The following is a 23,354-nucleotide window of genomic DNA, read 5'->3' on the forward strand; positions in this document are numbered from 1 at the left end:
TAACTGGTTTCAAATTCACGAGCGTGAGGATTCATACAAAACCGAAGTGACCAAAAGGTCCGTTTGATTCAGAGAATTTAGGATCAAAACTTTGATCTTAGTATAAATGGAGTCAAAAACGAGAAAAGCACAACCCAGACCCACATCGGTCCAACTTGGTCATGAAACTAGTCTCAGAAATGCAAGACTGAATGTGAAGAAAGACGTTTGCATGTTAAGAACCATAAAGGACCCTCAGCCCTCCCACAAACCCCGGTCCATCATTCGATCTGAACCCTTGAATCCTCCCAAAATCCATGCATATATATACAGTATCTACAAAAAGAATCTGAACAATGAGCCTCAACATGAGCAGAACGGAGTTCTGTGTAAAAACGTGTCAAATATTCTTACATCTGAAACTGAAGAATGCAGATTCACGCAGAAAAGTCATGAATGAGGCCCATTGTTTCTTATGTAAAACCAAATTTACGGGAAAAATAACAGATTCAGCTTAAGAATGTTCGTTATAACATTACAAATGCTGTGTAAAAACTACCAAAATATACATTTTTGTCCAGTCGTTTTGCTTTGTTTTTCACAAATTTGATTCATTCTCACGTATTTGTTCGCTGTTGTTTTGGATTCGCTTGAATCCAAACAAATCCTGGACTTTTTTTCCAGTTTCGTGCCCCTTCTTTCTCTTTCTCTCTCACTGTCTTCTCGTCATCATCCGTTACAGCATGAGTACAGTAAAAACATAAAAACACAGTCCGCAAAAATACGTAACAAATGCAGAAAAACTGTCGAAATTCAAACGAAATTCCTTGCGTTTCCGCACGTACAATCAAACAAAATTGTTTTGACAATGTTTTTTTCTTCATTTTTTTTTTCTTTCGGAAGACAGACCGCAGCATATAATAAATGAGTCGGATACGTCAGGAAGGAAATACGGGATGAGGAAAACGGAAAGTGATGTTAGTAGAGAATAGAGAAAAAGAAAAGGTGTAAACTCCAGAGCGGAGTCAGGAGGGACCGTAGCCGCCCGTGGGGTTCGTCCCAAAAGCACGTCATGTCGCCAGCAGTGCTCACGGTTCACAAGAGCGTGAGTTTCTCCTCCCATGCTGGGCTCTGATTGGACACCCCTCAGTGGTAGCCATTGGTAAAGGCCGTTGCAATCAAAGGACCCTTGGAAGAGAGAAATAGCAAATTTAATGGAATGTTCTAGGTTCAGTACAACCTCAGTGAGATAATAATGGAAATAATGCATTTAGTTTGTAAAAACAGGCAACAATCGTGTTTACGTTAATGCACTTGCAATGGAAGACTTTGTGGCAAGAAATTCTAGAGGGATTCAAAGCAGAAATGCTAACCTCATATTTTTATTAAATTGCTTATTGTAATTTGTCTGTACAAAATGTTTTATTAGACATGTCATTCTGTTTCAGTGGTTCTCATTTCTGGTGCAATGTGTTAATAGCAGTGTTGTTATCGATAACTAAAACTAAAACAATTGTTTTTGGGAATTTAAATAAACTTGAAATCTGAATGAAGGAGAATGAGAATGACTCAAATTTCTACAAATTTAAATAAAAGTATTACATGAAAAACTTACAAGAGAAGTTTAAGTTGAAGTACTAAAATTATTATAATGAAAATGTAAATATTATTATAAAAATAAAAATATATATTAATGTAAAATTCTAAGAATTAATCAGAATATTAATAAATACTACAAATTGCATATAAATGAGGGTAAAACATTTATGAGAGGCTTGTTCTTAGCAGTGTTGTTATTGTTAACTTAAACTTTAAAAAATAATCTCCATTAACTTAAATAAAATAAAATAAAAGTATTAGATAGATAGAAAAACTTGAATGAAAATTAGAAATGAACTATTAAAGAAATACGTCACATCACGTAAAAAAATCACATAACAAAACTGATTAAAATTAAAACAAAAATTAAAACATAAATATGGCAGTGTTGTTATCATTAACTGAAACTAAACCTATTAAAAGGTATTTTCATTAATTCATTAATTAAAATATGCTAAAATACAATAATATAATACTAGATGAAAATCAAAACAAAAACACCTTTCCTAAAACTAAAATGAATTAAAACCAAATATAAATATCTGCATAAAAAAAACACAAATGCACATGATAAAATTACTAAAACATAAAACTAAAATATAAATTGGAATCAGTGCGGCACATAAATCAATAACATATACACATTTATCAATAATGTACTTTATTCTAATAAACCTCAGACTTGGCACAAGTCAATTGGACTTTTATATTTATTACTTTTGTCCTTTTTGACAATAATGTTATATTTCTGAATGTGTATGTGTGTATCTGATTGTACTTACCCCGAGTCCATGTCCAAACCCTGTGCTGGGGGCGGGACTTGCCGCACTGATATAGCTGCTGACTCCTGAATCCTGATTGGCTGCTGCATACAGGTCTGCCATTGGCCCAGGGCTGCTGGTGCCCAGGAAGCCGGCGGTACGTGAGTGGGTGGAACCTACAGTGAAGTACAGTCATCTTTAACATTCACAAGGTGCTTTACAAGTGGAAGGAGTTTATTACATTTTCAAATCGGACAAATAAAAGTACATCGTCAAACAAGCAATGTAAATGTGATTTTGCGTACCTCTGACCATCGCTGCAGCTGCGGCCGCTGCCATTGGTCCGTAGGCCGTCAGTGGAATGGCTGCGGGACAGAGAGAGACAGAATGCCACACAAATACATTTCAGTTTAAGATTCTCAAGCCTTGCTCTACTTTAATATCCTGTTTCACTTGGAAATTCATCATGTCACGGTGAAAAAGTCAACTTAAAGCTTACAACGCATGTTCAGTGCATGTTATACTTATGCTTACTTTTAGAATCTTTTAATCAAAATGTAATAACTTACTCCATCTCTGACTATTCTGATGATTTAATTATGGCAGGAAATAAAGACATTTTTCAAGATCAAATCAAAGCCAAATGGCTAAAATCAAGTACCACCCAACAATATGTTACACTAAATATTCAGTTCAGTATATATATGTAAAATACGTTTAAAATATAGCTAAAAAATAAGAGTAAAAATATAAATACAACTGTAAAATATAGATTGCAATGATCCTATAAACAAGGTTTGTTATATCCAAAATATAATTTTAATTCAGTTTCAGAAATGTAAAAAAAAAAAAAATGTATAAAGGTTTTTATATTAAAAGGAAAATGTTGTGAATATTCAGTTTCTTCAGTGTATAAAGTAAAATAGAAGATATAGCTTTGGAAATATTGTCTGTTAATAAAAATGTTTATAAAAATTGAAAGCAATGCATAATTTATATAAATACAATTTTCAAGGAAAAAAGAAACAGAAAATAAAATAAAATATAAATACTAGTGTTTTTTTATTATTTGGATCAGTAAGAGTTTTTGTTTGTTTGTTTGTTTGTTTATTGAAAGCAGACTCGTTTGCTTACAGAGGCTGCATTTATTTTATAAAAAATATAGTAATATTGTGAAATATTATTACAATTTAAAATCATACTTGAATATATATTACATTGTAATTTATGCCAGTAATCCAAAGCTGTATTTTCAGCATCATTACTCCATTCTTCAGTCACATGATCTTCAGAAATCATTCTAATATGCTGATCTGCTGCTCAAGAAACATTTCTGATTACCATCAATGAATACCATCAATAACAGCTGTGCTGATTCATATTTTTCTAGATTTTTTTTCTGAAGTTTTGATAAATAGAAAGTAAAAAATAAAAACATTTAAATATAAAAAAATTATGAAAATTATAAAATTAATTTTATAAATGCCACTTTTGATCAATTAAATGCATCCTCACTGAATGAAAAGTATTATTTTCCAAAAAAAAAATATATATATTAAAGAAATCGTACTAACTCCAAACTTTTTGAACAGTAGTGTTTTCACAGTCCTGCATGTTAACTTAAGGCTCAACCAGTGACTAGTTTCAGCAAACTTGTCTAAAACCACACATCATTGCAGTGCAGAAATGACACACTGCAGCTCTGTCTTGGACCTTTAATTGAACCGAGACGTTTGCAGGAAATTCAGCAGCATGTGTGTTTTGTGTGCAGCCATGTGTTTATGTGTGTGTGTGTGTTCATAAAGCCAGACGAGTGACTAACCTGTGATCTCTTGGGGGTGAGAGGAAGTCAAAAGGGGCGTCCGTTCTAAATGGAATTCTAGAACAGAAACAGCAAACGAGCGGTTTGTGAATGAACTAAGCGTAAACAAGCTCCAAGCTAAAACACCAACACACACACACACACACAGAGAGATTGTTTTTCCACACGTAGTTCTATCTACACAAACACACTGACGTACATCATGAAAGGAAGCTTTCAAGCGGCAGAGAGACATATATATGTGCACAGAAACACACACAGTGAAGCCACTTACAGCCAGGTGTAGCTGCTACACAGGAGGAAAGGAAGGGACAGATTGAAGTGCAGAAGGACATGAGGAACAAAAAGCACAAGGAGGACGTGGTTAGATCGCTGATCTTAAGGTGTGGAGTTAGTCAGACATGGAGTCTTAACACACAAGGGTTAGTGTTAGTGCTGAGCAGTATGACGGTATCATGCAACACTACAGATTTTGCTATGCCATGAATATCAGTGACAATTAGTCAAACTGAACTTGTAATTAAAGTGCAGTTGTTTGCAGGTGCAATGTTGCAGCTCATTCAGTTACACCTTAGATTCTGTACCACATTTTATCATGTAAATTTGATAGTTTTGAGGCGTTTGTTTAACAATGTGCTTTTATTTAGCTAGGGTGACCATACGTGAAAAATGTTGGATTACGTGGATTTCTATATTGCCTAAAATAGAAATTTTTTATGTAAAAAAAATAAATAAATAAATAAATATATATATATATATATATATTTTTTTTTTCACTTTTTTGGGGGGGTTACGGTTTGATACAAGTTCGGTACAACAGGAAATGTATTTTTTCATTTATTTTGAACAGACAGTAGTGATACATACATGTAGCATGAGCAGTTTTTGAGTATTTAAATTAGACTGTATCATTTTACGATTTAAAGCAAAAACAGAATGGTCTGATTTGTGAAATTGTGCTACATAAAACACCTGCACAGAACAAAAACGGCAGACGGACTGAATGAAAATGCAAATTCACTCTCTGACAGCAGGTGGCGCTTATGGAACAGCAGCGATACAGTGTTTCCTTGGTTACCGCGGTAAACAATCCAGCTGCTCATAACCACTACTTTAATATGCATTATACGAATGTAAGAGGAAAAGAAAATGACATTAAAGCATGTCTAAAGACTTGATATGCTCTGTACGGTGTTTTCTCCTCTTTATAGACTTTATAAAAATTCCTCACAAATGACATTTTGGGAAGTGACTGCAGCTTGTGTTCAATCCTGGAATAGAGAACGGCCAAAATAAAACTAAAAACAGCTCTGAATTTGTCATCTGACTGCATGAATCTAACTGTGACGTCTGTACAGTGATAGTATGGGATGAATACAAGAACCATTACACCCCTATAGTCCATAAATAATGCATAAATATATCTAAAATCAAGTTTACATCTTTAAGTGTATTATTATATAGTATATCATATAGCATAGATTTTCAGTAACCTTATTTGGAAAAATAGGACACAGTATTCCAGCATTTACAGCTTGTAGCTGAGAGCATAATTAGCCTATTGACGTCGACAGGTAGTTGATGCGTTATGTCAGCTATTGTAAATGGCATTTTGAAGGTCATGTTACTAATCAAGTGTAATTCCTACTTTCTGGTTTGTCTGACAGCGTCTCTCTTGCCCTGTATGAGTTTTATTACAGAAGTACCATGCAAATATTTTTTTTACTGACGTGACGTCTCCTGAGAAACAATTACAGTCTGAGTAGTGCTGAGAACAGAGAAAAAATATTTATTTTCTCTGAAATGTCTCGTTGGGTCGCATAGCAAAAAGCATCAACTATACCAGTCAAATCTACACGCAGCTTTAAAAACTACTGTCTTTGTGAGTGTGTTTTGATCAAATCCACTTCAACAAATGTGCAGTTATCAGATTAGAGGGAAAATGGTTCCTAACTTGTAATGGATAAAATAATGCATTCTGATATTGCAGTGGATGACTCTACAGAGGGAAGTAAGGGAAGGTGGACTTACCTGGGAACTGGTATGTGTATCCCGGTGTGATTCCTGTGTAGCCACGACTGGCGTAAGTGGCTGTCTGGAACCCTGGGTAACCTGAAAAGGAATGAAGAAAGCATAGTGTTTGAGGCAATTCAGGATTATTTAGTTAATGAGCATTTTTACAGTAGTCATTAGCCTTTGTTCATATTAGTTTATACAATTCTCATGTTAGTTCAAAGTGCACTAACTAAAGTTCACATATTTAGATTTTAATCAAAAATGAATGTTCGGAAGTGAAATAAACTTCAAACACAGTTCATGCATGAAGCTCTCTTGATCTGCATCAGGTGTGTTAAATAAGAGACAAATGCAAAATATGCAAAGGCCTGGAATTGAGAACCACTGCTTTATAAGATTTTAATTGTTAGTTCATGTTAACTAATGACTAATGTAGTGAGTTAGTATTTACAAATGGATTGTAAAGTGACACCGATTATTTATATAGCACATTTAATTTAAATTGCTTTCCATTAAAAGGATTTTAAATAATCATAGAATAATCATAACAGATGTATAAGAAAAATAATCAAGAAATAAAAATCAGTCACAATTGATTTAAAATTTATTAAACACAAATGTGTCCCTGGAGAACAAAAGCAGTCTTAAGACTCTGGGGTATATTTGTATCAATAGCCAAAAATACATTTGTAAGGGTCAAAATTATCGATTTTTCTTGTATGCCAAAAATCATTATGATATTAAGTAAAGATCATATTCCATGAAGATATTTTGTAAATTTCCTACCGTAAATATATGAAAACATAATTTTTGATTAGTAATATGCATTGTTTAGAACTTCATTAAGAAACTGTAAAGGTGATTTTTCAATTTTTTTTATTATTATTTTTTGCACTTTAAGATTCCAGATTTTCAAATAGTTGTATCTGAGACAAATATTGTCCTCCTAACAAACCATACATCAATGAAAGCTAATTTATTCCATTTTCAGATGAAATCCCAATATCCCAATTAACATTTAAGACTGGTCTTGTGGTCCAGGGTCACAAATAAGAAGAAAAGGGCTTCTCTTTTGTTCCTAATGAGATATTTGGCACTCAATGTCTGTTGCATTTGCTCAAACTCATTTTTGCTCAACATATTTTGATCATGTGGTGTTTTGGTGATTTTTAGTGGTTTAATCAAATTAGTTTCAATAATTAATAATATAATATTTGTACTATCTCAGATTTTAATTCACAATTAATTATGTGCACCAAATCACAAATTAATGTACTTTCATAAATTCACTAACTTATCATTTTCAGTATTAATGTTTTATTGCATTTGCCTTAATGTCTGATAAATTATCCATTGTTAATATAAATCAAATACAATTAGTTATATGGGTATTTGATGTATTTGCTATGATTATTTTGTAAAGGCCCCCCAGCCACAGAATGACAGTAATTCTACTCATTTTTTGCATAATTTTTCTCCCTGTTTTTCTGTTGTCATCTCTGATTTGAGTCACATTGTCAAACACGAGTGCAGTTCCCCGTTGGAAACAGCAGGCAGCGGCAGACTCTCATCAGACGGGGCTGCAGCACTGCACTAATGCATTGGTTTGCTCATACTGAAGTGTTCATTGAGATTATTTGCCTTTCACAGCTCTCAACTCACCCAGCATGCCGATTCCCAGCATGAAGGCGTCCATGCCGTAGGGCATCACCCTGGAGCGGCCTCGTGCCGTACCTGTCGGTGACATCACTTCCTTCGGCTGCGCCTTTTTACACTCCACCTTCAAAATCACAAATAAGATCTCTATGAGTTATTCTAGTTATTGCTAGACATCAACTGAGACTTGTTTCAAATTTTTAAGCACAAAACAGACAGTGCAATTTAAATGAAATATAACCCCATTTTCCATTAGTAAGGAAATATATTTCTTTTTCATTTAATTTTTATTTCTTGAGACTAAGTTGATCCTGAGGAATAAGTACAAATACAAATAAATATAAATGAGCAACTCTTGAGCAGTTAAATATTCCTCAAGTACAAGGAGAAAAGAGATGAGATATGAAGATTTGTTGATTTTTTTTTTTTTTTAAGAATATCGCATTTAATACTTAAATGACTAAGAACTAAGAAACTCCATTAAGTCTCTGGAGTTCAGAATGAGCAACATTTGAGCAGTTAAATATTCCTCAAGTAAAGACACTTGAAGTTATTGAAGTTATATATGAATATGTTTTGCTAATATATTTCCTATATATATATATATATATATATATATATATATTCTCCCATAAATATATTTTAACATTAAATATTATATATATATATATATATATATATATATATATATATATATATATATATATATATATATATATATATATATATATATATAAATGTGTTAGTACATATTTTGTATTTTCCAGTGATTTAAATACTGTATATAAGTATATATAAGTAATATTTAAATAACGTGTGTATATTAAATTAGCTATTAAAGAGTATTTTTTTTAACAAATTCAGTTTCTTTTAGAAATAAAATGTATTAAATTTTGTTATTTGTTTTAGTCTATATCTTTTATGTTACATTTGGATTTTTGTTTTGCACAGAATTTTAGGAGAAACATTTGACACTATTTAACCTATCACACAGTCACACACACAGACCACGTTTCATAGCAGGACACACTCTCACCATCTTGTTGTTGATCTCGTGAAAGTGGATCTCGCAGACCTTTTCCACCACGTCTTCATTCTCAAAGGTCACAAAGCCAAAACCTGCAGAGCAGGAACACACATGCTCTCTTTACCAAACACACAAACATGGCACTGAATCTAGTGTTTATCTTATCCAGTTGTGTCTGATCCAATCCTGGCATGACCTTTCCCCTTTCCTTTCCTTTCTCATTCTCCATCTTTTGTTGTGTTTACATCTGTTCATATATTCAGTCCATTCTGTCAGGAGATTAGCTCCTCACCTGCTGCATTCACCTGTCCTACTCGATCCCGCCCACTCATCTGTCACTCACTACAGGCTCCGCCCACCGGCTGTCAGTCAGACTCTCCTTGCCAAAGTGAATGACGGTTTAAACTCTGAACTACAAACCAGCTCATATTACCATATATGAACTTTAGCAATGCCTCTGATTGAGGTTATATGAGGCTATGATGAGCGTTTGGTCTTCCTCTTTTTTTTCAAATTAAAGTTGATGCTTAACTCCATTACATTTCATGAATTATGAATGAGCAACCTTTGAGCGGTATCTTTTATTTTTAAAGATAATGCAATTTTGAGCAGTAAAATATTTCTCAAGTGCAAGAAAATAAATCAAGATTAAGATCTCTTTAATATCAAATTTTTCAAGTTAGTTCAAGACATGAATCGAGACGTGTTTCCATGAAAAGTCTAAGAGCAGCATCCGAGACAAAGCTGATTTAGAAATATAAATGAAATGTAACTCCATTAAGTTTCATGAACTATGAGCTGTGAATGAGCAAATGTGAAATAAATATTTGATTTATAGCACTTAATATATTTTATCTTACATGGATTTTCATTTTAAATTCCCCCGAGAAATGTCTGAGATGATGTTGATACTAAAGCTCAATTATAAATTAGAACTCCATCACTTTTCTTGAGTTATGAATGAGAAAAATATATAAGAGAAGAGAAGAGAAGAGAAGAGAAGAGAAGAGAAGAGAAGAGAAGTGCAGAAGCATGTAGACACTTGACTGTTGTCGTATAATTATATGACTCAAAGAGGCTTTGAATGTGAGTGTGTGTATTTGCGTGTGTGCGTGCCTTACCTCTGTGTCTGTTGGTGGTTTTGTCAAACATTAGCATCGCGTCATCAACCTGCAGACAAAACACACACACACACACACACAAAAGAGAGGGATGAGACACTGTGAGCCATTACCCCAGCATGAGGCTCTATTGTGAGGCTCTGGAGAAACAGAGAGGGGCAGCAGATGGAGGGGCCGAGCGGGGAGGGGGACAGAGAGAGAGAGAGAGAGAGAGAGAGAGAGAGAGATGGACGGAGAGAAGACAAGAAAGACAACATGGATGGAGGCAAAAGAAAGGGACTGAAATAAAAGAGGAGAAAGCGATGGACACTTTGAAGCACCTCAGCTTCAGCAAACAACCCTCTTTGTTCTTCTGGATGTTTCATAAGATATTTCATAAGATCTGGTTTAGCTTCAAGACACAGATGTCACACTGGACATCAAATGACAAACTAAAAGAGTGTTAAAACTGTCTGTGGTGCAAAATATAAGTTCTTTGTGGCACTTCAAAATGCTTAATTGTGCTTAATTTAAATTGTGGTTTAATTTGCACATACATTTTTAATGCAGGAAACTTGCGCACTTATTTTCTCCAATTAATTTCCATGATTTCTTTAATAAAAAATAAAAAAAGAATATTTTACAAGTCTTAAAATTACCTGATATCCTGTTGTGCGTGATTATATGAAAGTACATTTTTCAAAATTATTTCATAGAAATCCATACACAGTAATCAGATGAAGGTTATGAAATATTTTAGAGCAAAGTATAACTAGACAATTTCATATTGACTATAAAAATATCCACGACATTTCCAGGCCGTAACATTTTCTGATATCCTGTTGTGTAATAATAATAATAATAATAATAATAATAATAATAATAATAATAATAATAATAATAATAATAATAATAATTTTACAGTGATTTACACACAAGCAGCATATCAAACAGATAAAATATGTTTGAATAAAGTATAAATATTGACCATTGACATTTTCATGATTTCCATTATTTACACTATTTCTACTCATTGATAAATAAATGAATAAAATATATATATATATATATATATATATATATATATATATATATATATATATATATATATTTATATATATATATATTATTTTATTTTTTCACTTGAAATATATTTGATGCTTAATATTAAATATTTTTTGTATTATATATATATATATATATATATATATATATATATATATATATATATATATATATATATATATATATATATATATATATATATATATGTTAGTGTGTGTGTGTGTGTGTGTGTGTGTGTGTGTATGTGTGTGTTACAGATCGCACAAGCAACTATTCAAGCAAAAAAAAAAAAATTTTGAGCAAAGAATAATTAGGCAAATTATTATTAATATTAATATTGTAACTTTTTTCAGACTCTGACTTCAAATTCCCTAACATTTCTAGGTTTTCCATGCAAACCTGAAACTTGTTTGTGGAGAATACAACAGAGAAGCCGGCTCAGAAATGAAACAGAGGTGCAAACACATGTCTATTCCTCTCTCTCATTAAACAGACGTCTGTGTCCACTGGTCATGGTTTACATGAACATCTCTCATTCCAATCTCTTCCGTCTTCAGAGTTTGTGGGGAGAACCTTTTATATAACTCTCTCTGTCCTGTTCCCCCTTTCTCTTCAAACCCTCTCCAAAGTTTACTATTCCCATGGAGACTCTGCAAAGAATTTCAATTAGAAGAACTGACCTCCTCCCTCGCTTCTCCTTTCATGAATAGAACAGAGAGAGAGAGAGAGAGAGAGACGAGGAGCTGGATAATAGTTGCAACAAATAGTACTGGACAAATAAACTTTGACAAGAGAGACAAATATGTTTTCAGTGATGAAGCAAAAATGTTTTATGTGTGTGTGTGTGTGTGTGTGCGCGTGCGTATATATATACATACTGTGTGTGTGTGTGTGTGTGTGTGTGTGTGTGTGTGTCATTTATATAATTATAAACTTAGTAAAAAATTATATATGTACATATATATATATAGAGAGAGAGAGCGAGAGAGTTTAAATTTTTACAAGATATATATGTATATATTAAATGTATATCTATTTATTTAATTATATATTAAATTCTATAAATTAAAAATTTAAGTTTATTACATATAAACTTTATAAGAATAATACACAAATTAATTTATTTTACAAATAATTTAATTACATCTAATATTTTTATTAGATAATATATTAATATTACTAATATATTACATTATCAGTATATATATATATATATATATATATATATATATATATATATATATATATATATATATATATATATATATATATATATATATATCATCATGAAAACAGGGAATCAATTTTAACCAAATATGTACACTATTAATTTTTAAATAATTAAACAATTAAAAAATATACATGTAACAATATTCACAAACAAGCAAAATACCAGCAATTTTACGCGCCTATAAGACCCAGTGACGTCGAAAGTGACTTCTTATGCTGCATTCACACCAAACGCGAATAGAGCGTCTGGTGCGAATGATTACAATGTTAAGTAATTTTTTTATTAAATTTTTTACGTTTTGTAATGTGAACACTGATGTCTTAAAAATCGAAAATTATTTTTTCACAAAAATGACAGCCCTATGAAACCTCAATATTAATTATACTAATATTATTTCTAATTCATTTTCCAGTATTGACATCTTTGCATCCAGTTTAACTCCACACCTTAACTGTGGTAAATCTTTGGTTTTGTTCACCACAGAGTGACAGCGAGTTGATGACTGTGTGAATCTGTTCGCGGTTCAGTCCCACTTTCAACCGTTTGATGAAACTCAACACAACCTGTAACACGAGCCTCGTGAAGCAACACTTAACCGTCTCTTCTCCTGATCCGAGGCCTCATTATTTAGTGAGCGATGGCCCTCTCTTCAGGATTATACTGTCACTCCTGTCTGTGTGAGAGCTGTTGGGACGGCACCGGTCCAAGCGCTTGAGAGTCATGTGGCAGGCCACATTTATGTGACCGGGTAGCGTTTTTCAGTGCCACCTGGTTAAATGACCATGGGAAAGGTCAAACACTCTTAGCCTGGATGAGCCGCTGTCGAACACACACTCTTAGACTCTGACATTTAACTAGAACCCTCTTCTGCACCCCTCCTATTCAAACTTTGATTGAGTCCATCCCACACACACCCTCCCCATCTTCCAAATCCAATCACACTGCAAATACAGGAGAAGACAGCAGGCCAACAGCTGCTGTGAGCATTAGCATGATGACCAATGTGAAAAATGACCAACGTGAGGCTTCTGTTTGTTACAATGTTGTAATAAGTGAAAGAGAATGTCAATTACAGACCAAAACATCTTCTGAGACTTTTCATTTGGACTGGTAAGAAAGGACCCAGAACACCCTAGAAATGCCCTCGCAACAAACCAGAGCACAACAGCAATGCCCTAGAATCTGCATAGCAACCCAGTAGACTCTAGCATCATGGTTGCAAAATGGCATGTACAAAAAAAAAAAAAAAATACTATCTGAATTAGGAAAAAAACAACATTATCTGTTTGCAAAATTCTAAAAACTAACAAAAAACACTTTTGTAGGAAGCTATGGTAAAAGACTAAGCTTCCCTACACAGAAAGCATAAAAAAAGGATTAAGAGCAACAAAGATTAATAATAAATCAAGTCATAAAATAAATTAATTTAAAAACATAAATAATAAAATAATAGTAATACAATTTTAAATAAGAAAACTATATATTATACTTCATAGTGGGAAACAGAGAGAGGGTGTATTCTAAATAAACTAGATATAATAAATTATATAAAAAATACAAATAATAGTAATAACAAAAATAATTGCATTATAATAATAATAATATAATGAAATAGAAAAATACAAAACTTAATTTTAATTTTGTGTAATTTTGTATTTGTGCCATTTGGAATTTTGGGGTATGGGAAATTATTATAATTGTTTTTTTAAAGTAATTAATAATTGTATTCATCACGGATGCATTACATTGATACATTACAGTGACAGTAAAGACATTTCTAATGTTACTTCTAATTAATTTATATTTCAAAAAAAAAATTTGTTCTTTGAAAATTACTAACTTCTTAAATAAATAAACAAATAAATAAGGAAGAAAATTGAAGCAAGTGAATAGTAAAAAAATTAACAGCTATAACACAACTTAAAATCTTTTTACATGTTAAATCGAAAAGCAGATTTAAGACAAATTAAGAAAGAAATGTTAGAGATTTCTAAAGGAATGTTATTTTGCACCATCATAGATAAGCAGAAAAAACAGACTTATTTAGTCTTATTAAGTTATTAAGTCTATAATCATCTCAAAACACTCAGCGATACAACGGCAAGCGTTCAGTTCTGTTTTATTAAGAGGGTAAGATCTGATAAAACTAGATTTTAATGTTTTCCTCATCTCTGGCTCTTATTAAACAGGTCAGCGGACAAAAACTCCAGTGAAGCTCTCTAATCGACAGCTCTCACGGCTGACTGGAGACTAACTTTTCCAGTCTGTCCGTTCCTCTCCCTCTCAATGTTTCATTATATCCATAGTTGTGGGTCGTAGTGCTTGGACTCTCACTGTACTTTGCTTTTGTGAAGCATTTTGGATTGTGTCTATAAGATCAGGACACTCTAGGGCAGTGAGTTTTCCTGGACGGGCTCGGACGGACAGATTGTTTTTATACCAATTCAACCGATGCAAAAAATCTCTTCTTTGTAAAGTTTCAATTTGTCTACAAGGAATACAATTTGCTTTCACAATGTTCCTCTGTGATTGAACACCCAAAATGGTATTTGCAACACATTAAACGTCTAAGCTTCACTGTCTATGCGATATTTTGTTATTTTCAGCATTATTCCTCCAGCTTTCAGTGTCACATGATCCTTCAGAAATCATTCTAATATTCTGATTCGCTGCTCAAGAAATATGCCGGATTATTATCAATGTTGAACAGTTAGGGATGGGTTAATAGTAATACAATTTAAATGCATTAAATTAATCAAACGTGACAGTAAAAATGTTAATAATGTTAAAAAGAAAATCTAATTTTGGATTTAAAAAAAGAATGCTGTTCTTTCTATTCATCCACAAAACACTGTTTCCAACTTTGACAATCATAAGAATAAGACAATTATTATTAATACTAATAATAATAGAACACCAGTAATAGTTGAGCACCAAATCAGCATAGAATGATTTCTTAAAGATCATTTGACACTGAAGACTGCAAAGCTGCATTTATTTGACCAAAACTCAGTAAAAAGAAAAAAATACGGTAAATATATGTTTCTAAATATAAAAAAAAAAATAATTGTGATCATGTGATAACAGCTGTTTCCATCCACCTATTTCTATGTGCACAAATTCTAAAAATGTGCATTAAAAAACTTTTTTAAACTTTTTATCCAATAAGAAAAATTAAGCATAAAATATGATGGAAACACATTTACCTAATAAAATTCTACATGAGATCAAAAAAGTCATGTGACTTGCGCTATGCGACGGGATACCTGGACTAACCAGTGGAGCGATCTCATTGCACAACATCTGAAATTTTGTTCTTAAATGTCTGAGTAAAGTCTGTCATGAAAGTATTTCTGTATAATTACCTCTCAGAACTGTTTTAAATGAATCGTTCCCAAACAGCAGTCATCCAGCTCCAAAAGCAATGACCACATTTATTGTGCTTTGTCTGCTCGCAGAGGAAGTAATTTAATATATGTGAAAATGATTATATTCAAAGACTTCTCCTACTTTTCTCAGTGATATTTAGTGTCAGGTCATCAGGAAGTGATGATTTTGTTTTCTTTGACTCGTTGGATGGAAACAATGTTTAATTTGCAAATTTTTTATTCAATATTACAATTTTGCACATAAGTTAAATTCTGGGAGACTGGAGTAATGATGATGAAAATTTAGCTTTGTACCACATAAATAAAGTTTATATATATAAACAGTACTGTTATGATATTTAACAGTACAAAATAAAATAAATGTTATAAAATGTATATACAAACTGTATATTTATTTTACAATTATTTTAAATATTACTGATTTTAATAAAGTATTTTTAATCAAATAAATGGGGATATACAGACTTCATGTTGTGTTTAAACTTTATACACAGACATATATATATATATATATATATATATATATATATATATATATATATATATATATATATATATATATATATACACTCACACACACACACACACACACACACACACCAGTGTTAATTTCGTTGACTAAATATTTTCGTCATTATTTTCGTCACGAATATATTTTTGCTGACGAAAACGAAACGAAAACTAAAATAGAAGGCACTGATGGAGACTAAAACTATGACTAAATTGATTGACATTATCGTCAACGAATAAAGGACGAGACGAAAATAGACTGTGACGAAAATCAAATCAGCAGACGGGAGAGATGCGAGGAATGAGCAAAAGAACCGGCAAAACAGAACAGACTGCATGAGAGAAGAGAACCAATCAGAGCCTGACTTATTGAGACGTGAAGCGAAGGTTTTCAGTTTTTATGAGCTCCCGGGAAGTCGGCATTCGAAGAGGTGATAGGGACTTTAAGCAACAGCCTCTGGTGGAACGGCAACGCCATTCTGGCGTTGTATTGCGCCTGCGCGAATTTAACTGCTACTCTGTGACGTTCTAATTTAACGGTCTACTACGGGAGAACAGCTGATTTGCCAGAGTCGCTACAACGTGAGAAGTTAGGTAAATAAATGTTATGTTTTTAGACTTATTTACATCATACAATATTAAAAACTCCTCATCTGACAAAAGATTGTCATTTAACGCCCAAAGCAATCCTTCTCTTGCTTTTTTAAATTATATATTTTTTTGGATCTCAATAAATGAATTAATGCTGCGTTGCACTGTTCTGTTTTACCGTTGCTTAGTGACTTTTACGTTCTTGGCTACAGCGGTGTGACGGCAAACTTCCGGTCGCTGTAGCCGTTCCATTCGCAGCTGTTGCTTAAAGTCCCTACTGTCTAAAAGAGCGACAAAATGTCCACAGCTCACTTCACGTTTGACGACGAACAAAACAAAACAAAGTGTAAAGCACGCAGAGCGCTCATTCGTGGCAAGAACACAACCAATTTGAAAAGACATTTACAGACGAGCCACCCGGACATTTTCTCAAATATAATTTCACAACGATGTTCTTTTGTTTATTGAGCTAAGCAAAATTTGAATAGTGCAGTGCGTAGATGTTGTAGCATTAAATATTACGAACTGAAAGTACTGTAAAATAGCCCCTTCTTCAAATTAGATGAGAGCACAATACTAATACGTAATATTATGATAAATACATTTGATTAATACTAATGTTTAGTATATTTTATAATGTTCTACTTGTTGACAATATCACAAATATTTCTATATTAGTCATGTGAAACATGAATGTTCACATCCTATCATTATACATACTAATCTAGCAATATTGTAGTATTTAAAACATACAATATTGCTAGACAAATGAATACCTTATAAAATCTTGTTACTTTTTTTATCCACCTAGCTGCCAACTTATTAAATATTTACTTTAAATGTATGCACTTATTGTTCAGCTCAGCTGTAAACTTTAAGGTCCTGGACCTAACTTTATTTTTCTTTTATTGATGGTCAATTGGCAGCTAGTTATTGTTTACATTATCATGACAGTGTTTGTTGCTGCATAAAAGCTTTTCAATCGAAATAAAGACACAGTTGTGTTGAAATAAAGTTGAATTTGTGTTTTATATATTTTGGTAAAGTTTGTTTCCTATACCAGCTGTAAAATATTGTCTAGTAAATCTGTTATTGATTTTAGTCTTATTTTAGTCGACTAAAATACCAAGCAATTTTAGTCGACTAAAATACCAAGCAATTTTAGTCGACTAAAATACCAAGCAATTTTAGTCGACTAAAATAAGACTAAAATTAAAACAAATCAGATGACTAAAACTTGACTAAAACTAAAAAGAATTATAGTCAAAAGACTAAGACTAAAACTAAATTAAAATGTCGTGTCAAAATTAACACTGACACACACACACATATACATACATATATATATACATATATATATATATATATATATATATATATATATATATATATATATATATATATATATATATATATATATATCGCATTTATTTAAATTTTTATATATATATATATATATATATATATATTTAACAGTAAAAACGGTAACATTTAAAATAAATATAAAATAAATATAAAATGTATATACATATGTTTATTTTACATTTATTATAAATATGACTGTTTTTACTGTATTTTTATCAAATAAATGCAGCCTTGGTGAGCATTAAAAAGACTATTTTCAAACACATTTTAAATCTTAATTATTACAAACTTTTTGAGTACAAACGGGGGAAATACTGATTTCATGTTGTCTTTAAACTTGTGTCAGTGCCCTATGAAGTCTACCCCAGCAGGCCAACAGGTGCACGAGCTGCTGACACCCACTAATATGTGTTTGTGAGTGTGTGCGCCAAACGAATCCACACGTGCATTTACATATTTGAAAAAAAAGAGCCCACATGCACCCGGCATCACATTGAGATGTGTGCAGAGACAATAGACCCAGCAGGTCACCGTGGAAACAAGGCTGGGGGGGCAGCAGCTGTTGCATCAGATTAGTTAAGATTCGGGAGATCCTCCCCCTTTACCAACAGCACCTTCACATCCTCACTCGCTCTCTGTCGCTCCGTTCCCTCCTTCCTACCTTCACAGGACTTGTTGTTCCTATAATTCTGGTCAGTTTAGAACAAATTCATAGGACTCCCACTTCTAAATCTCCTCTTTGTACTGCATGGCTTACTCTTTCTGCTCTTTTGAAAGGCCGTCCCCTTCTCTCACTCTCTTCTCGTGCCCTCGACCCACAGGAGGTGACACGGCCTCCCTCACTCGTCTCCTGCCTCTGCTCAAACACTTTTCTCTTTCTTTAGTCTCTGTTGTCTAGTATTCAGCTCAGCGAGCCACTCTCGCACAAAAGGAAAAGCAGCTACACAAGGACTCCATCTTCAACCGGGACACCAATTCTTTACCACCGACAACAAATATGACAATAACAAATGGAACAAGTGGAGACAGGCGGAGAATAAAAGAGATATCATGCACAGATAAACTTCTGTGGCCTTTTTGTAATTGAAAATGTCACAGAACGCACCAGCATCAAGAGCACAATGTTGGGTGACACTATAGAAAACAGTTTTTTTCTGTTTTAAAGGTGTACTATGTAAACATACTCTAACATTTACAGCCATTTATAGAAGCTAAGACGCTAAGGATCACAACCAAGCTCATTAACATATGACCGCCCATATTTAAATAACACCTATTTGTTATTCAGAAACTCAACCTGCCTATCTGACCAAAAGTATGACTGTCATATGTAAGTCTTAAAGTGACAGCAGCAAAAACTGACTGCTTAAATCTAAGGACCATAGAGAGGTATGAAAAACGCACTGTACAAAGTTTTTTTTTAAGTATATAAAAGAAAGATTGCTGGAGTATATTTAAAAAAAAAAATACAATTGAAGTTTTGTGCAAGTGTAACAAGTGTTACTTGCAGTTTCTGTAATTGCTTGTGAAATTCTCTATTGTGATTTCTAAATTTACTGAACGCAATTGTTTTTGGAACCTTCTCAGTGTGGTAATGATAAACTAGATTATGAAGGAAATTCATGCTAGTGTAGAATATGGCCCTTGAACTCACCTTTCCAAATTGATCGAAATACTGTTTCACATCTTCGATGGTGGTGTTGACAGACAATCCTCCAACAAAGATCTTCTTTGTTCTTGTTACCAGCTGAAAACACCAGAAAAAGTATGAGACGATGAAATAATCAAATGCATCTACAGGATTTCCAACAAGAAAACTAGGGAGCCATTTAAATACATATTTTCATAACAGCTCAAATTTATAGGTAAAGTAAACAAGAGTCAAAAAAAAGAGTTTGTGTTCATTATATACATAGGAGTTATGTATGACTCTGTTCCAAAACTCATTACTGTCAATGCAGCTGCCTTCTAAGGGAACATATTAACTAAAAATGGAATGATTTGGAATGCTGCACTTAGGGAGAAAATCTGTCAGATTAACTATTTATTTACTATTTATTTTATGTGACTCACAGAGGAAACTTTTAAGCTATCAATGCAAGGCACGAATGTGCATAACAAAAAATATGTATATGTAGTGTGTCTTTATTTTTTTTATAGAAATGTAGGGTGTAGACAGGAAAAGAAATCACTTTTACATTTAAATTTTTTTGACCTCGGATGAAATTTCACTGAGATGATTGCAATGCATTATAGGTTTATCTAATCATTCAATCTTATCCTATACTAAAGATAATAATACCTTTATTTAACAAGGACACATTAAACTGACTAAACACATAAACACATAATGTTTAAATTATTAGGGATGCTCATATGGATCATTTAAAAATAAACCAACATTTTTAAGTTGCTGCATAGGGAATGGTGAAAGATAAAAAAATGCTATATATATTTTAACTCTTGGGCACGTGTCGACACATGCAACGTGCCTACAGACCGAGCAAGCACCTGCTTCACCTTCACTCAGTGAACTGATGCAGTATACACAACACAATGACAAGAGGCAATACGGATAATCATAGTATGCAATAATGATCCAAAAGAATTACTATAGACATTTTAGAGGAAATGTTTGTAACCAGTTGTTTTAAAGTAATTTTACTTATCGTTCTAAAAGTTTTGTTTAGTTTAAGAAAAAAATGATAGGATGCCCACTTTTCATGCCACTTCTCTTTATTATGCTGCCTGCAGTTTGTCCGAGCTGTCACATCGAGAAAACACTTATGATGCTTTAAAACACTCACTAGGTTTCAGAACAGAACCTGCGTGTCTTTAATGAGAAGTGACGTGTGTGACGTTAACCTGAACAGAGACTTAGCACTCACCTTCGGCTGAGCTCTGCGTGGGAAGGCCACCTTAGGGTCAATCTGAGAGAGAGAGAGATTTGTTTAGCATGTGAATAAAGCTTCTTTGAATCTCGAGAGGGAAGGAGAGGCATGACAGCAGAAATGTCTGAATCTGAGAGACAAGATAGTATTTCTTAAATATTCTCAAAATCCACTCACAAGCTGTTTCCCAAATGTTTACTGATGTTAACACTTCTAAGATGTATAATGTAATCATTATATAAACACATAAGCCGTTATTCAGGACATTAAACTGTAGAAGATACTGAAATTATTGATCAAGCAGATTTGTTTAATCTCAGACACTGTTTACTTTAAGTCACCCACACAAGGAATATTGAAGACACTATATTTGATTTATAACCTATTTAATTCCTTTACTGTCATAAAACATATTTTAATAAGCAACTAATATTTCTAATTAATGTTGTACTTAAACAACATTCACAAAAAGTCTTGCACACAGAACCTGGCGATGACAATGAAAGCTACAACAGACAAATCCTCTGAAAAATTGCAAGAGGAATAACATCAAATCCCCACCATCTGAATCATCTGACCATTGCAAAAAAAAGAAAAGAAAAACATAATTACAGTTTATGTAAAAAAAAGTATAAATTTTGTCAAATAAATGCATTAAAAATATTATTTTCAAATAGGGTTTCTGCAGGTTTTATAAAGGTATAGTTAAGACTTGTTGGGACCAAGTAAAGAAAATGTATTTCTAAATTGCAGGGATCACAACATCAATATGTTCTCAAAAAGGGTGTATTAGCAACACTTCAGAGTTTACAAAATACAGTCTCCATTACTTTTTAATTCAACTGACAAAAAATGTATATGAACTTCATATGTTCAGTTTGCATGTCAAGTAAATGTTTATTGATTTAATGATGTTTAGAATAATTGTTTCAGTACAGATGCTTTATTGAGATATATTTTTTTAAATTACTTAATCTGCTGTTATGTATGTTATGTTATGTTATTGTAATGTTATTGTACAACAAAAAATGTAATCGTTTGATGTCTGTTACTCAAAACTATGTTTGTTGAGATAAAACAATATATATATATATATATTTGCAATTATTACACACTGGAGCAAGTTAAACTAAAAGGCTTATACTGAAAAAAAAAACTTATAGACGGTTTCATCGGGCGCACGAGCCTGGACCTAAGTTAACCTCCAGTCTGTGTTGTGTATATCGGTCTGGCTGCAGTGCCTTCTACAAACGCAGTTAAAGGCAAGGTGATGAGTAGACTGAAGCTGGGCTCAGGTGGTTGTGCTGTAGGATGTGTTTCCCATACGTTTATTTTTTTTTTTCGGAGACTCGCCACAATTTTAAAACTGATATTTTTTCACAAAGGCTTCATTGAGTAACGTTAAGTACTGCACGTTTAATAATAATAAATTCTTACATTTATATGTTTAAATATCAAAACGAGGCACAGGTGTTTTTATATCGCTGTATTTCTGAAGGAAGACTTGCATGTTATATGCCTGATAGCAGCGTGTGAGCGTACCAGCTCTGCTTTGTTTACAGCTGTTACTGGGGAAACTTCTATTTCTCGCGCTTTAAGTCTATGCTTTAAAACATCTCCTGTTGGCAAATAATGAATTTGCATTTTCATTAAGTCCGCCTGATCCACGCAGCAAACATTTGTTTGTTATCAAAAAATATCTACTCTAGAGGGACTTTGCTGTTGTTATTGATTCTATTTGGAAGTCTACCGGAAGTAAAGTTAGGTCCACAAAAGTGCTCATGCGCAGTAATGTTTGTTTATGTTGTTGCCGTTGAAACCGTCTATAGTAGACATATCATTTAAATTAAATAAAAACTTAAAATTTAAAATAAAATGAAAATTACAGAACCACTATATTGACTTGTGAACCATACTTGATCATAATTCTGGAAATCTGTAGGGTGTACATTATTCACTTAATTCCTAATATAATTATTATGAAACAATCAATAAAAAAACAGCAACATCATGAATTTGATCTAATCCCACTAGACCAGATTATCTCCATCCTAATTCTATAACCATCTCTAGCAACCCCATGCCATGCTGTTATGCACTGCCGTTGATCTAAATGTCCTTCTACACCAGCTAGATTCATGTGTACTGCTAGCATACAGTAGCCATCTATTAGTGCGCTCCAGCAATGCTCTACTATGTTTATCTTACCAGTGTCTACAGTTTTAGTACTATGATTTCAGCTCTACACTCATAGTCACCTTTTGATTCCAAACCTCGTCCCAACCTGTGCACCAAAAATACCAAACAGACACAAAAAAAATCATTTAAAGTTTCAGTCTCACAATGAAACAC

The 23,354-nt window shown here is 32.8% G+C and overlaps 1 protein-coding gene across 1 annotated transcript; it reads right to left on the minus strand.

Moving 5' to 3' along the window:
* Nucleotides 1-894: 894 nt before the first annotated feature.
* Nucleotides 895-23,326, minus strand: LOC113087453 (RNA-binding protein Musashi homolog 1-like). The gene is made up of 11 exons (XM_026255587.1): nucleotides 23,261-23,326; nucleotides 21,000-21,041; nucleotides 19,766-19,858; nucleotides 9,982-10,030; nucleotides 8,870-8,952; nucleotides 7,840-7,957; nucleotides 6,193-6,273; nucleotides 4,162-4,218; nucleotides 2,645-2,704; nucleotides 2,361-2,515; nucleotides 895-1,167 (listed from the first exon to the last, which is right to left on the minus strand). Exons 1-11 carry the CDS (start codon nucleotides 23,324-23,326, stop codon nucleotides 1,126-1,128), a joined length of 846 nt encoding a protein of 281 aa, XP_026111372.1. The 3' UTR covers nucleotides 895-1,125.
* Between the last annotated feature and the right edge of the window lie 28 nt (nucleotides 23,327-23,354).

The sequence above is a fragment of the Carassius auratus genome, chromosome 5 (assembly GCF_003368295.1).
Source record: "Carassius auratus strain Wakin chromosome 5, ASM336829v1, whole genome shotgun sequence".
NCBI lineage: Eukaryota > Metazoa > Chordata > Actinopteri > Cypriniformes > Cyprinidae > Carassius > Carassius auratus.